We start from the raw sequence: 14392 nt of genomic DNA, 5'->3' as shown, positions 1-14392 counted from the left end.
GCCACTTTGAATCTAACTTGGTAACTGTATAAATAAGCATGGTATTTTTATATTTGAGTTCTAATATACCTGTACTGGAAAAACAAACAGAAAATTAGGAAGAGGATGATATGTAAAACATGTTGGAGGTGGAAGTACTAAGCATACAAGGGCTGATTTACAAATGCTGGTGCCTGTGTCTAGTGTGGTGGCGTTAACCCTTTCACTGCCAGCTGCTTTGGTCAAAGCGGAACTTGTATTGCCAGACAGTTTTTGAACATTTTGCACTGTTTCACTTTAGGGGCCTTTCCTCTTTACCCAGGAAAACAATATATTGTTGTTTTTTTTTCAGAACAACCTAAGCTTTCAAAATATGGTAGAATATTTGTGTAATTCCAATTCTGTAACAAGATATAGGCTTCTAAATGTCTAAAACTGCAAAAAAAATCTAATTTTCCATAATATAAACACACATACTAGAAAGAAAAATTATTTTATGCACGAATATACAACTGATTTGGAAAGTCCCATGTCTCCTGAACGTGCCAATACCAAATATATATAGTTTTATGGAGATTTCTCACTTGTATAGGTCAAAAACTCCCAGCAGTACACTACCAAATTTCCAAAGCACTGCTTCAGAAAGCTTCATACTTTAGATTTCAATGACAAAATTTCCACTAACAGAAGGTTTATCCCAGAAAATTGTACATTTTTGGAAAGAACAGATTCTGGGGAACACAGAATAGGCACAACTGTCTGTTTACTCCAAACTATCAAGTCGCAATGCTTTCCTAAAGTTATTGTTTTTTATCAAAATTTGTGATTTTTTAAAAAAATTACTTCAAAGCTTCCAGTCTATAGTATCTTATCTCCTACAGGTCATAAAGTAACCAAATAAAACACCCTAGAAAGCCATATATTTTAGGAAAGTACACATCCCCCCGAATCTATAATGGGTAAACATTTCTTCTTGCTTCAAAGTACCAAGCTGTAAAGCTTTCCTAAATTTGCAGATTTATATGACATTTAGAAAATCGCATAAAAATGTTGCAATTTGCCGCATTTATCTCTCACAATTTCTTGATAAAGATCAGATAAAGGCAAATCACCCCAAATACGAACACCTATGGTCTACTGAACAGTTTGATGCCCAATATGCATAGATATACCAAAGTCTGCGCATAGGCGGATTTTCCATAAGGCTAGGGGAGGCTAAGCCTCCCCAAACCTGCTTGGCACATTAAAAAAAAAAAAAAAACCTTACTCCGTTTCTGCACTGTGCTGGAAATATGTTCCTGCAAGCCCGTTTTGCTGTGCTCCGATTGGATCTTTCTTCTTGTGGATTCTCCAATCAGAGCACAGCTTTCTTGACAGACAGTAAAATTGACCAATCTGAGCACAGATGCACACAGGGATCGGGAGATTTTGCAAACTGGAAGCAGTGCAGAAATGAAGACTGAAAAGAAGAATCTGCAGGCTGTAAACTTTACTTAAGAACCAACTCCCAACTTTTGCTGCAGTTTTCATCCCACAGGTACTATACAGTTCTAAAGAATCACTAGCTGACATTAAATTGTTTTTTGCCTGACCTGACATCTATAATAATTTATAATCTATCCCCTACCCTAACAGATGGAGGGTAAGTTAACTCTTTCCCTCTGAAAAAGCTCATTGTGTGTTTATATATTTGTTGTTGTTTTTTGCACTTACTATTTTTTTTTTGTTTGTCATTGTTTTGTTCATTTATAGTAAGTTACAGTGGGGCCAATTTTGTGTATCCGTGCCAGTGTTATAGTGCCAGGCCTGAATATCTGCCATCTGTACCCACTGTGTTTCACTGTATATAATGTGCTGGGTTTGTAACTACGGACTGTGTCTCACTGTATATAATGGGGAGTCAGTATCCACTGCCTTTCTTGCTATAAAACTAACATAAACACATCTAAAGGGGTGGTTTACTTTTAAGTTAACCTTTAGTATGTTATAAAATGGCCTATTCCTAGCAACTTTGCAATTGGTCTTCCTAATTAATTTTTTTGAATAATTTGCCTCTGTTCTGCCTCTATACAGATTTCAAATGGGGGCCAAAAATATTGCTCTGTGAGGCTACAATTTTATTATTATTATAATTTTGTATTACTTATTTTTCCAAGTAGGCCCCTTAACTATTCATATTCCCATCTCTTGTTTAAACCACTACCTGGTTGCCAGGGTAAATAAGACCCTAGCAACCAGATAGCTGCTGAAATACCAAATGGAGAGCTGCTGAACAAAAAGCTAAATAACTGAAAAACCATTAAAAATAAAAGTGAATTCGAATGCGAACTACCCCTTTTAGCTAACTGATCACAAACACAAATGTTTGCAGATCCCCTAACAGAAGTGCACGTAGGAATGCTTTTACATCCTAAACATTTTAGGGTAAAAAAAAGCACCCCCACCTGCACTTTTGTACAATATCCCTGGGAGTCAGTGGGAACGGCAAGAGGTAGTTGGGAGGTTAACTTTTTATGCCAGCAGCGAATCCATTAAGTGTCACATTAGCTGTAGGTCAGTCTGTGTATGGGCCATCTTTAGCCTCCCCAAACAAAAAAGTCACCCTCCGCCTATGATGCTGATAATGAAAATAACCCATTAAAGGGTTTCTGTCATGATTTTTTATGGTGTAATTTTTATTTCTAAATGACACTGTTTATATAGCAAATAATTTAAAATTGTATTTTTGAGCTTTCAGAAAGAGCCAGCACTACACATTAAAGAACTGCTTTCAGGTAACCTATTGTTTCTCCAACTCCCATGTAACTGGAGGAGTCATGATGTGCCGAACTTGGCACATCACTCGCGGGTCACAGGCGGGTTTGGAATAAGCTTTTCTGCTCACCCTCCCTGCCGTCTGCCTTTTCCGGCTTGTGAAATTATAGACACGCCCCACCCCTTTTATGATGTCATTGTGGGGCAGGGTAGGTCTATAAATATAGGGGAAAACCAGGCCAGGTAGGATAAGGTTTGTGAGCGGGCGGGTTAGTGTAGGGCGCAGGTCGAGATTTTCCGGACCCGCACTTAACTACAGGGCACCATCTGCAAGGAGTTTGTACATTCTCCAAGTGTCTACATGGGTTTTCTCCAGGTATTCTGGATTTCTCCCACACTCCAAAAACAGACAGGTTAAATGGCTTCCGATAAATTTCACCGTACTGTGTGTGAATCTGATAGGGACCTTAAATTGTAAGCTCCACTGGGGCAGGGACTGATGTGAATGATGAATAATCTGGGTAAAGATCTGCAGGATATGCTGGCTATAAATTAATAAAGAAAATTAATTATGTGAGAGACATACTTCTATATGTAAAAGACATCAATATATATTTATATTATGTAGCACTTGCACATTCACCCAGTGCTGTACACTATCAGTTCCTTCCCCAGTAGACTATTAAATTCTAACAAAAAAAAGCAAAGACTCCAAATAAAAGATTTATACAAGTACAATTTATTGGCTGTAGCATGGTTTATTTCTTTAACTGTGCCTTCTGATACATTGGAATATCAATATAAAAGGAGTCCAGCCATGAAAAATAGACACAAAGAACAAGCATAAAATGTATTTCTTTGACCAGAAGTTGACAAATTTAGTTTGCAAATAAAAGTGTATCTCTGAAACTACAGAAGAACCATAAATATAGGATACACTTTATATATATATATGGGATAATGTATGCCATACTGTAAAATAAAGGACACATTACTGAGAATTGTTCTCTCCTTTAGACACTGTACAGTGTCTCTAAAGTAATGTTTAATTTCCTTCCATGAGTTTTCTCATCACTTGCTTGTATAAACACAGTCAAAGTAAAGAGAACTGTCCTGCTTTTTAAAGCTGTCAGTGGACATTGTTTAATGAGGGACCGTGTGTACTTATCTGTGCTTTATTATTTATTGTTAACTAAATGCAAGGACAAGTCCAGAAACCAAGCTAGTATTTATTAAGAAGTCAATAATTTAAATAAAAGTAACCAAAATAAAGTTCTGCAATCCGTGCAAAAAAAGCAGCCTCCTATCTTTTTTTAAAATAAGCAACACAGGCCCTTTTGAAATTAAAAACAGTTCTGTTGTTCATTTGCAGTTTCAAGTGACAAGAAAGTTCATATGCCAGGATGGAGAAGCATACATGACCTATTGGTTTAAGATCAGAAGCCATGCGTTAGTGTTTCCTCTGCTACACCATTGGCAAATCTTCCAGTCTAGTCAGCAAAGGGCATTGTCATTCTCTGCCTGCTGATTGGTCCCAAGACCTACTGCCCCTTAGGGTAGGTATGTCAGGAGTTTGGTAACAAGCCATAGGTGTTTGTGAGGATGTCCACAGTGGAAGTCAGAGCGCTATAAGGAGAAGCAGACACACAGATTCTTAACTGTACTTCCAGCTAGTACTGCACACTTTATTATGAATTCTAATAAATAACATTATTATTATTAGGTGATGAGCGCAGAGCCTGTGCAAAGGGGGCACAGACCAGCCCCATTCCTTACCTTCTGCCATAGGGTAGGTAGTAAGTACAGGGCCCCATAGCAGCCAGTGTCCACCGCTGCTCCATAAAGTACATTTGAATTGTATGCACCTTTACAGGTGGAAGGGGGGATGCTTATGTGCCTTGCCACCACTAACGCTTCATTAATAAAGTGCTGCTGACAGACAGCACTGTATTCATGAGGGTGGCCACAGGTCTTTGCGATTTGTTTTGGAACAGAGACCTGTCGCAATTCATTTATCCAAGAAGACAGAGTGCAAAAAAAAAATGGCAGACTGCACCAATATTTTGCACTTGCACACTGCCTTCCCAGTGGTTAATTAACCTTAATGTATTTTTGCTCTGAAATGGGTGGAGCAGGCTCTTTAAATACTCCATTATGTTATCAATATGTTCTATGCCAAGGGATTTCTTTTCAAGGCACTGCAATCATAATACTATTAGACTCACCATCCATCTCGAATGACCGTAAACTTTCCAGGCACAGAAAGGTCCACTACAGTTGATCCTAGCCTGCATTCAGGGCTAGAAAGTTCTCCAATAGGGCCTCCATCAACAACCAGAGACAACTTCGGCCATAGATCCCTAAATTCCTGTAAACAATGGAAGACAATATAAAAATGTATAGGATATAAACATTTTAAGGCTCATTCATGACAAATAGCTATTAGCTCAGCAACACTAAACATTACCAATTTGGAACTTCCCTAGGTTTTGCAGTGCTGTACACAAGAACAACAACAACATTCAATGATGTAACAATACAAAATTGACAAATATTCTGGAAAACACAAACATTAATGGTGGTACTGTACCTCTACCGTGAGTGTGCTATCCTGGGAGCTGATATTGGCACTGGTTAAAGCCAAGGGCTCTGAGCAGACCTCTGCTAACTGCCTTATGAATGCATGATCGGGAATTCTGACACCCACCAACTGAAACAAGAAAAGCTGTTAGATTAAAACCCTCTCCTTATAGTCACTCCTATTAAAGTTTTACTAATGTTTAGCAGTTCCTGTATGATGAAACAGCTAATAGTATCATAGTAACATAGTAACATAGTAAGTTGGGTTGAAAAAAGACATGCGTCCATCAAGTTCAACCATAATGCCTATATATAACCTGCCTAACTACTAGTTGATCCAGAGGAAGGCAAAAAACCCCATCTGAAGCCTCTCTAATTTGCCACAGAGGGGAAAAAATTCCTTCCTGACTCCAAGATGGCAATCGGACCAGTCCCTGGATCAACTTGTACTAAGAGCTCCCATAACCCTGTATTCCCTCACTTGTACTGAGAGCTATCTCCCATAACCCTGTATTCCCTCACTTGCTAAGAATCCATCCAGCCCCTTCTTAAAGTTATATAATGCATCAGCCAGCACGACTGATTCGGGGAGGGAATTCCAGAACTTCACAGCTCTCACTGTAAAAAATCCTTTCCGAATGTTTAAATGGAACCTCCCTTCTTCTAAACGGAGTGGGTGCCCTCGTGTCCGTTGGAAGGACCTACTGGTAAATAAAACATTAGAAAGGTTATTATATGATCCCTTTATATATTTATACATAGTTATCATGTCACCTCTTAAGCGCCTCTTCTCCAGTGTAAACAGACCCAACTTGGCCAGTCTTTCTTCATAACTGAGACTTTCCATACCCTTTACCAGCTTAGTTGCCCTTCTCTGGACCCTCTCCAACTCAGTAATGTCCCGTTTGAGCACTGGAGACCAAAACTGAACAGCATATTCTAGATGGGGCCTTACCAGCGCTCTGTAAAGGGGAAGAATAACCCCCTCCTCCCGTGAATCTATACCCCTTTTAATACAGCTCAAAACCTTGTTTGCCCTTGCAGCTGCTGCCTGGCATTGCTTGCTACAGCCAAGTTTATTATCTACAAGGACTCCAAGGTCCTTCTCCATTATGGATTTGCCTAGTGCAGTCCCATTAAGGGTATACGGGGCTTGCATATTTTTACATCCCAGGTGCATGACCTTACATTTATCCACATTAAATCTCATCTGCCACTTAGCTGCCCAGATTGCCAGTTGGTCAAGATCCTGCTACAGGGATGTCACATCCTGGATAGAATTGACTGGTCTGCAGAGTTTTGTGTCATCTGCAAACACTGATACATTGCTCATAATACCCTCCCCTAAGTCATTTATGAACAAATTAAACAAAAGTGGACCCAGTACAGAACCCTGAGGGACCCCACTGAGGACCTTATTCCAAGTAGAGAATGTACCATTAACAACCACCCTCTGTACCCGATCCTGTAGCCAGTTTTCTATCCATGTGCAAACGACTTCACTAAGACCAACAGACCTTAGCTTAGAAAGCAGTCATTTGTGGGGAACGGTATCAAATGCTTTCGCAAAATCCAAATAGATGATATCTACTGCATCCCCACTGTCCAGCTTCTTACTTACCTCATCATAAAAAGCAATTAAATTGGTCTGACATGACCTGTCCTTCATAAAGCCATGCTGATTACTGCTCATAATGGCATTCTCCACTACATAATTTTGAATGTGATCCCTTAACAAGCCTTCAAATAACTTGCCCACCACGGATGTCAAACTTACAGGCCTATAATTGCCAGGCTGAGATCTTACTCCCTTTTTAAATATGGGAATGACATTCGCCTTCTTCCAATCCCAAGGTACCATACCTGATGAAAGAGTCTGAGAATATCAGAAACAAGGGCCACTGCAATTCTGCCCCTAGCTCTCTCAGTACCCGAGGGTGTATTCCATCTGGCCCAGGTGCCTTGTTTACATTTATCGTGTGTAACCCTTTAAGCACCATATCCTGTGCCAACCACTGTGTAGTTGGAGCTGAGGCAACAGTGAAGCTATTGGGTGGGACTTGGCCCACTGGCTCCTCTACTGTATACACAGAAGAAAAGAACTGGTTAAGCACATCTGCCTTTTCTGTATCCGCTGTAACCATATTGTTATTGTAACTCAATGGGGCCACACCCTCAACCTGCATCTTTTTACTATTAATATACTTAAAAAACTTTTTGGGGTTAGTCTTGGCCTCGGCCGCGATGCGCTCCTCATTTTCTATCTTTGCCTTCCGGATTGCTGTTTTACAACACTTGTTATAGTGTTTATAATCATTAAACGCAGCTACTGTCCCCTCTGACTTATATTTCTTAAAAGCTTTCCTTTTTTTCCCTATTAACTTCTTTACCTCAGAGTTAAACCACATAGGGTGATTCTTAACACTTCTACTTTTTCTTATTAATGGAATAAATTGAGAACAGTAATGATTTAATATCATTTTAAATGACAACCATTTCTGCTCTGTGTTTTTATCAGAAAACATAATGCCCCAATCTATGCCCTGAAGCGCTGCCCTTAAGGAGCTAAAATTTGCCTTCCTAAAATTCATGGTCTTTGTTGCCCCCGTGTAAATTTGTTTCCTGCACCAAACATTAAATGAAATAACATTATGGTCACTATTACCCAGGGGTTCAACCACTTGCACATTTGCTATACGTTCTGGGTCATTAGAGATCACTAGATCTAGTATAGCATGGTTCCTGGTTGGCTCCTCAACAACTTGTGACATAAAGTTGTCATGCAGCAAGTTTATAAACTTGTTCCCATTTACTGTCCTGGCAGTACTATTGCCCCAGTCAATATCAGGGTAATTAAAATCCCCCATTATTATCACTTGCCCCAAACTAGCAGCCTTTTCTATTTGCAACAGGAGCTGGGCCTCCTCCTCTTCGCTTACATTAGGGGGTCTATAGCATACCCCTACAATTAGTTTGGTAGATTCCTTACTATCTGTGAGAAGCTCAACCCATAAGGATTCAGCTCCCTCTGTTAACCCCATCACTTCCTCCCTAATATTTGCTTTTAATTCCTCCTTAATGAACAGACACACTCCTCCTCCTTTTCTATTGCCCCTGTCCCTCCGAAACAATGTATACCCCCCAATATTAACTGCCCAGTCATGAGACTCATTCAACCAAGTTTCAGCAACTCCAATCACATCATATTTCCGCTCCAACGCCAGTACCTCCAGCTCTCCCATTTTACCAGTCAGACTCCTTGCATTGGTAAACATACATTTAATACTGGTTCCGGCGTGAGAATGACGTGTAACCAACTTATGGGCCTCCCTGCCATTATCAGTATCCCGAAGCAAGTCTCCTCCCCCATTTTCCCTTACTATGCCCACTACCTCATCTATCCTGTCTACCACAGAATTTCCCTCTGCACCCTCCCCCCCACTCCTAGTTTAAAATCTCCTCCAACCCTCTAGCCATCTTTTCCCCCAAAGCAGCTGCCCCATCATCATTGAGGTGCAGCCCATCCCTGGCAAAGAGCTTGTAGCCGATTGAGAAATCAGCCCAGTTCTGGAGAAACCCAAAGCCCTCCTCCCTGCACCAATCTCTCAGCCACGCATTAATCTCCCTAAGCTCCCGCTGCCTTCTTAATGTTGCTCGTGGCACAGGTAATATCTCTGAGAAAATTACCTTGGAAGTCCTCGCCCTCAACTTCGCACCTAGCTTTTTAAAATCGTTCTTGAGGACTTCCCCCCCTCCTCTAACTTTGTCATTGGTACCTATGTGTACCAAGACCGCCGGGTCTTCCCCAGCCCCTCCCAACAATCTGTCCACTCGTTCCACCACATGCCGAACCCTAGCACCAGGCAAGCAACACACAGTTCGGCATGTAGGGTCTTTGCGACAAATTACCCTATCCACCTTTCTAATAATTGAATCCCCTACAACTATAGCCTGCCTTCCCTTCCTAGCACTATTCCCCCCACCTGTATTAGAGGTGCCGGCTCCCAGGGTGCTCTGAGATTCAGCCCGCTCCATACATGCCAGCTCAGAGCTGTCTTCCCCAGCATCTTCACCTAAAGCGGCAAATCTGTTGGATTGTACAAGCTGTGAACCAGCCCCCCTACCCTTGTGTCCCCTACTTCCCCTCTTAACTGTTACAAATTTGTCTCCCTCATTAACCTCCACTGTCCCTTCTCCACCCCCCACTACACCGGCCCCTGCCAGTGGTTGCTCAGTGAGCCTCCTGTTCTCCCCCATGCTTGCAGCTGCCCTCAGTGCTGCCAGTTCCCCCCTTAGATTCTGCACCTCAGATTCCAAAAGGAAAACCGGCATAGTAACTTCCTGCAGCCTAGAACATCTGTATAATAAGCCTGTTTTTTTCCCCTGAATTGTTACATTGGCTCATGTAGGCAATGTGAGTTTGGCTAAATTTTCTCAAATTAGAAATAAATTGAGGTGGGCCAAAAACTAATGCAATTGGGAAATTTCTTTGGACACACTTCACCATCAGACAAACGTTCAAGTTTTATGCAACATGCCTGATCACTTATTTATTACCTTTAGATGCAGATATTCTCAGCACCCACAAAGGCAAGAAATTTACTGGCATTCTGCCTTTGCAAAAGAATGCAGAACACAAAACATAATGTGTGTTATTGCCCTTAAAGGAGAACTATACACCTGGGTCCAAAAAGCACCCTTAACTATCACTGCCTAGACCTCCCTCATTCTCTCTATTATCGCATTGTTTTTAAGTTTAAACTCTGTCCCTATCACTAACCGCTAGCTAAAAATGCAGAGGAGCACAGCCGTGTACCTGCAGACATATTCTTACTGACTGATGCCACTTCTGGTCCCACCGCCAACACCTAACCTGCTTGTGCATGTGCAGTTGAAGCGGATTTCCTGCTACCTCCAACTGTGCATGCGCAAGAAGGTCCGTATCAGCAGAGAGACCCAAAGTGTCTACAGTCCGTAATAAGATGTCAGCGAGGTATGCGGCTGCAGTGATAGTTATCGGTGCTTTTTGTGCCCATTCTTCCCACCACAGCCTCCCTATAACGGACCCCATCCAGTGGCAACAGTTAGTCTGAATTCTCCTTTAAAAAAGCAGAGTTGCTAAGTAAGACTGGCATGCACCATCTCGCATCGCTTCAAGTTCTCTTCTGCCAATTAAATAGAAGCAGGGTGAGATGGATCCTGCCAGCCCTGCTGCATAACTCTGCGTTTTTAAATCCTACTTCTCAAGGATTACCTGAGCCCCAGCAGTATTGTGTATCTGCCATACTTGAAAGCTATATAACCTCATTGGCCAATGACGATATCTCCTTCTCAGTACACATCATTTACTGTTTATCAGCAGAAATGTGCTCAGCACCAGAAAATAGGTTCTACTCACAGATGTAAAAGGGTTTAGTTCCTTATTGAGCCGGTCTGATCTCTCCATCACCAGAGTCACTGGTCCTGGCAACAAGTCCCTTAGTAATTGGTCTGGGACACGCACTTGGCAGTACCTGCATTTCATACAGTCAGAAGATTAGCTTGAGGTGTTACTTAGAAGACTGCACTAATATAAAACTGTCAGTTCTATCCAAGTGTTAGGCGAGGCAAGTGAATGTTAAAAAAAAAAAAAAAAAAAAAAAAAAAGTGCACTTTATTTCTGTCAGTAGTAGAAACTTCCTAATTGTAATCATAGGGCCCATCAGAAAAATGAATATCAATTGCCTAGGCTCACAAACATTATTCATAGTAAGTATTAAATTATACAGGTTTCGTCTACAGTAGAAATAAAGGGCCGTGGAAATTTTTCGTGCTCTGGCAGTCCAGTGTGACCCAGACCATACTATGCACTAATACATTGTTTCTCTTCATTGTTGAACCCTCTAAGCCTGAATTTCAGCTATATAAAAACAGGCATCCCCACATTTAAACATGTTAATATAACAGAGCCCAGAAGATCTTAAATATTTGCAGTAAAAATAAAGGAATATATTTATATATATATATATATATATATATAGTAATACTGAAAAGCTTTACAGTAAACCTGACCAAGTATGTAAAGATCTTCTCATTTGGGAAGGTCATCAAGTGAGTGGAACTTTTACCAATATGCCCTCCTTGAGGTAGGCAATATTCAGCTGATCTGATTTTTTTTGCCCTTCATAATGCAGCACAAGCACCAGGGGCCCTGTGAGGGGCCTCCATGACTGAAAATAAGCCAGAAGTTGAATAGGTAGGTTTAAAAAACCTGATAGGATGAGGAGCTCAAGGGCCAATAAGCTACCAACACGGTCTGTTGGCAGCTTTTATCGGACTGTGTATGGCCACCTTAACCAAAAAAGGTTGGTCTACATAAATTTTCCATACATTCATTGCATGCATTAAAAGAGAAGCAGCAGACAAGCAGCTTGTGGGGGATTAGCAGAGAATACGGAGCTTAAAGGAATTTTGTCATGTCTTAGTATGACAGGTTATACTTCTGAAGCTTTTGCTGCAAGTCTTCTAGCATCTAATAACAGAAAGAGCATGCATTACTTTCAAGAGTAAGTCAACCACACAGTTATGTGCATAGCAAATGGAATGTACCTGTAAATATCATCAACGTTCCCCACACAGATAGCCAATGGCTTGGTCCCATTGCGGCCTTTGACATTATAGATGTTGCTTATGGACTGGGAATTTTGAGCCAGACATGCAATGCCATAGATGGTATCTGTGGGTACAGCAATCACTCCGCCCTGCTGCAGGATGCCAAGAGAGGTGTTCAGGATTTCCTTCCAACCTGATGGATGAATGAAAATTGCTTTAAACTACAATAAGGCTGTTTCAATTTACAAGGAAGGCAAGCAACATCATATGTAGACATATGTGCCAGATGCATGTATTATGTTATAATTTTCCCCCTTATATGCAATCTGGATTTCTGACAATTTGGACCGCAACCACAGAGACCAAAACATGCACTAAATGCAATAATAAATGCTATTTCATTATGCTTTTTTTTCAGGCCATTCAGTTCCATCAATTTAACTACTGCTTTATTGCAATCAGTGCAAGTATTAAACCGAAAGGAGGACATATATAAAGTTCACTGTCCTGTCAATAAAACATAGGGATAAGCACATTTTTTCACCCAATATAGATTCGCCATGTGTTCTATTTCGCCAGAAATAAAGCAAAACAAAACGCCAATTGACTTCAAAAACTTCAAATTGACTTTGCCACATTTAGCATTAAAAAAAGGCCTGCTCAATATTAAATGCATTTGGTGCAAGAAGAAACATGGCAAAAAAACACCCATTGACTCCAGTGCATTTGGTGATATTTTGCTATGTCATAAGTTTCTCTGTGATGTGAAACAGAGCAGATTTGCTCATTTCTACTCTTTATGTGCCACTGCCATGCATAAACACTGGTAGGTCTATATACCCACATTGCCTGGTTGAACAATCTTCCAGCACCAAACTTTTCACAAATTTCCCATTACAAATACACTCTAGTAGTAAAAAGGTTACATATACTAAGAATATAATCACTGCCTGACGAAACAGGAAGTCTGGAATCCACAAGCTGCATAGGTCTTAAGCAATATGCCACACAGCATGTAGATTTCACATGTCTAACATTAACGCTATAGGGGCCAACCCTACTGCAGGGAAGCAAGAAAGATTTTGATTGACAGTTAGGCTGAGGACACAGTGTGTATGGCCCACTTCTCATCACCTGTGTTTTGTAGGCAGCCAGCAAGAAGCAGATCTGCTCCTATCCACTCCAGGGTGTAGTTCCACTGGCAGGCACAGCATCTACACCAGGGGTCCCCAACCTTTTCCCCATAATCCAAATGCCAAAAAAAGTTGGGGAGCAACACAAGCATGCAAAATGCTCCTGGGGCTGCCAAACATGGGCTGTAATTGGCTACTGGTGGCCCCTGTGTAGCCTGGCAGCCTACAGGAAGCTGTGTTTGGCAGTACATATGTTTGCGTGTTAAATGCCCTCAAATTTAACATTCCTTTTGTAGATCAGCTCTGTGTAAGTCTAACCGTACATTAATAATGAATGCTTCTCACCTTTCATATCCCTGGTGGGTCTGCTTCTGCATCTTCCATTTTCCCCACCTGGCAAGCTTAGCACTTTGCACGTCACGTCCATGGCCAGGCTGCGATGTGCCTTTGGGCAAAACACTAATCCCAACAGCCGGGTATCCAGCCTCATTTGAGCCCTTAGCACCTGGTCATGCCATGTGCGAACCGGCGAACTAGGTACAACTGGCTTTGAGGAAGTCGTAATATCGCAGCCATGTGACCAAGATGGGGGCGGGACGGTGTGATGTCACAGAGGAAGTATCAGGCTCCTATCCGTGCTGTGCCGCTGCCCTCAATACTACATCATCCCCAGAATAGAGGCTGCTGTTCAGTGGGAGGGGCGACTGTGAATGCTACATAGGGATGGGTAGCGAGTACCGGGGCAGGTGGCTGGCTGGGCGCTTAGGGTGGGAGGCTTGGCACAATGCTGCTGCTGGGAGAGCCAAAGGCAATATGTACACGTAAATTGTATGTGACTTGGAGCTATATTTTGTGGGATGCTGAGTGTTATTTGCAGGGCTGCTGGCAGAGCATAGGGAAAAAAATTTTGGTCTTTAGGAAAGTGCTGTGTGACATGACTGCTACTCAATCCTGTTCTTAGAAAACCCTTATGGGACACAAATTTCAACGTTGACATTAAGCAATAACCACATTGAAGACTGGTAAACTGGGCCAATTGTTGAATTTTTCCTATTGACTCTTTCCAACAAAATAACCCTATCCACCAAAATTTAAATAAATACTTATAGCTGAACCTGACCCCCTTACTGACAAAATAACCTTGTGCTATCTCTATGTATTAGCAGTTGCTCTACCATATAATTAACAGCAATAATATAATATATATAATTAACAGCAATAATGTGGCAATATATCTGGCCTCACTATATCCCCAACCCCATCACAGACTCCTAACTAACTCTGTCCTATCTTTCCACACTAATAGTAATAAAAACTCAAGCAGAACCTGAAAAGGGTAGAAAACAGTTAATGAT

The 14392-nt window shown here is 41.3% G+C and overlaps 1 protein-coding gene across 1 annotated transcript; it reads right to left on the bottom strand.

Moving 5' to 3' along the window:
- Positions 1 to 3691: 3691 nt before the first annotated feature.
- yrdc (yrdC N6-threonylcarbamoyltransferase domain containing) lies at positions 3692 to 13639 on the bottom strand. Its single transcript, NM_001015837.1, has 6 exons — positions 13383 to 13639; positions 11902 to 12097; positions 10712 to 10826; positions 5324 to 5443; positions 4959 to 5101; positions 3692 to 4359 (listed from the first exon to the last, which is right to left on the bottom strand). The coding sequence occupies exons 1-6, from the start codon at positions 13462 to 13464 to the stop codon at positions 4299 to 4301; spliced, it is 717 nt and encodes a 238-aa protein (NP_001015837.1). The 5' UTR covers positions 13465 to 13639; the 3' UTR covers positions 3692 to 4298.
- Between the last annotated feature and the right edge of the window lie 753 nt (positions 13640 to 14392).

This window comes from Xenopus tropicalis, chromosome 2 (assembly GCF_000004195.4).
Source record: "Xenopus tropicalis strain Nigerian chromosome 2, UCB_Xtro_10.0, whole genome shotgun sequence".
NCBI lineage: Eukaryota > Metazoa > Chordata > Amphibia > Anura > Pipidae > Xenopus > Xenopus tropicalis.
The sequence above is the reverse complement of the archived record's forward strand: the minus strand, read 5'-3'. Positions and strand labels throughout refer to the sequence as shown.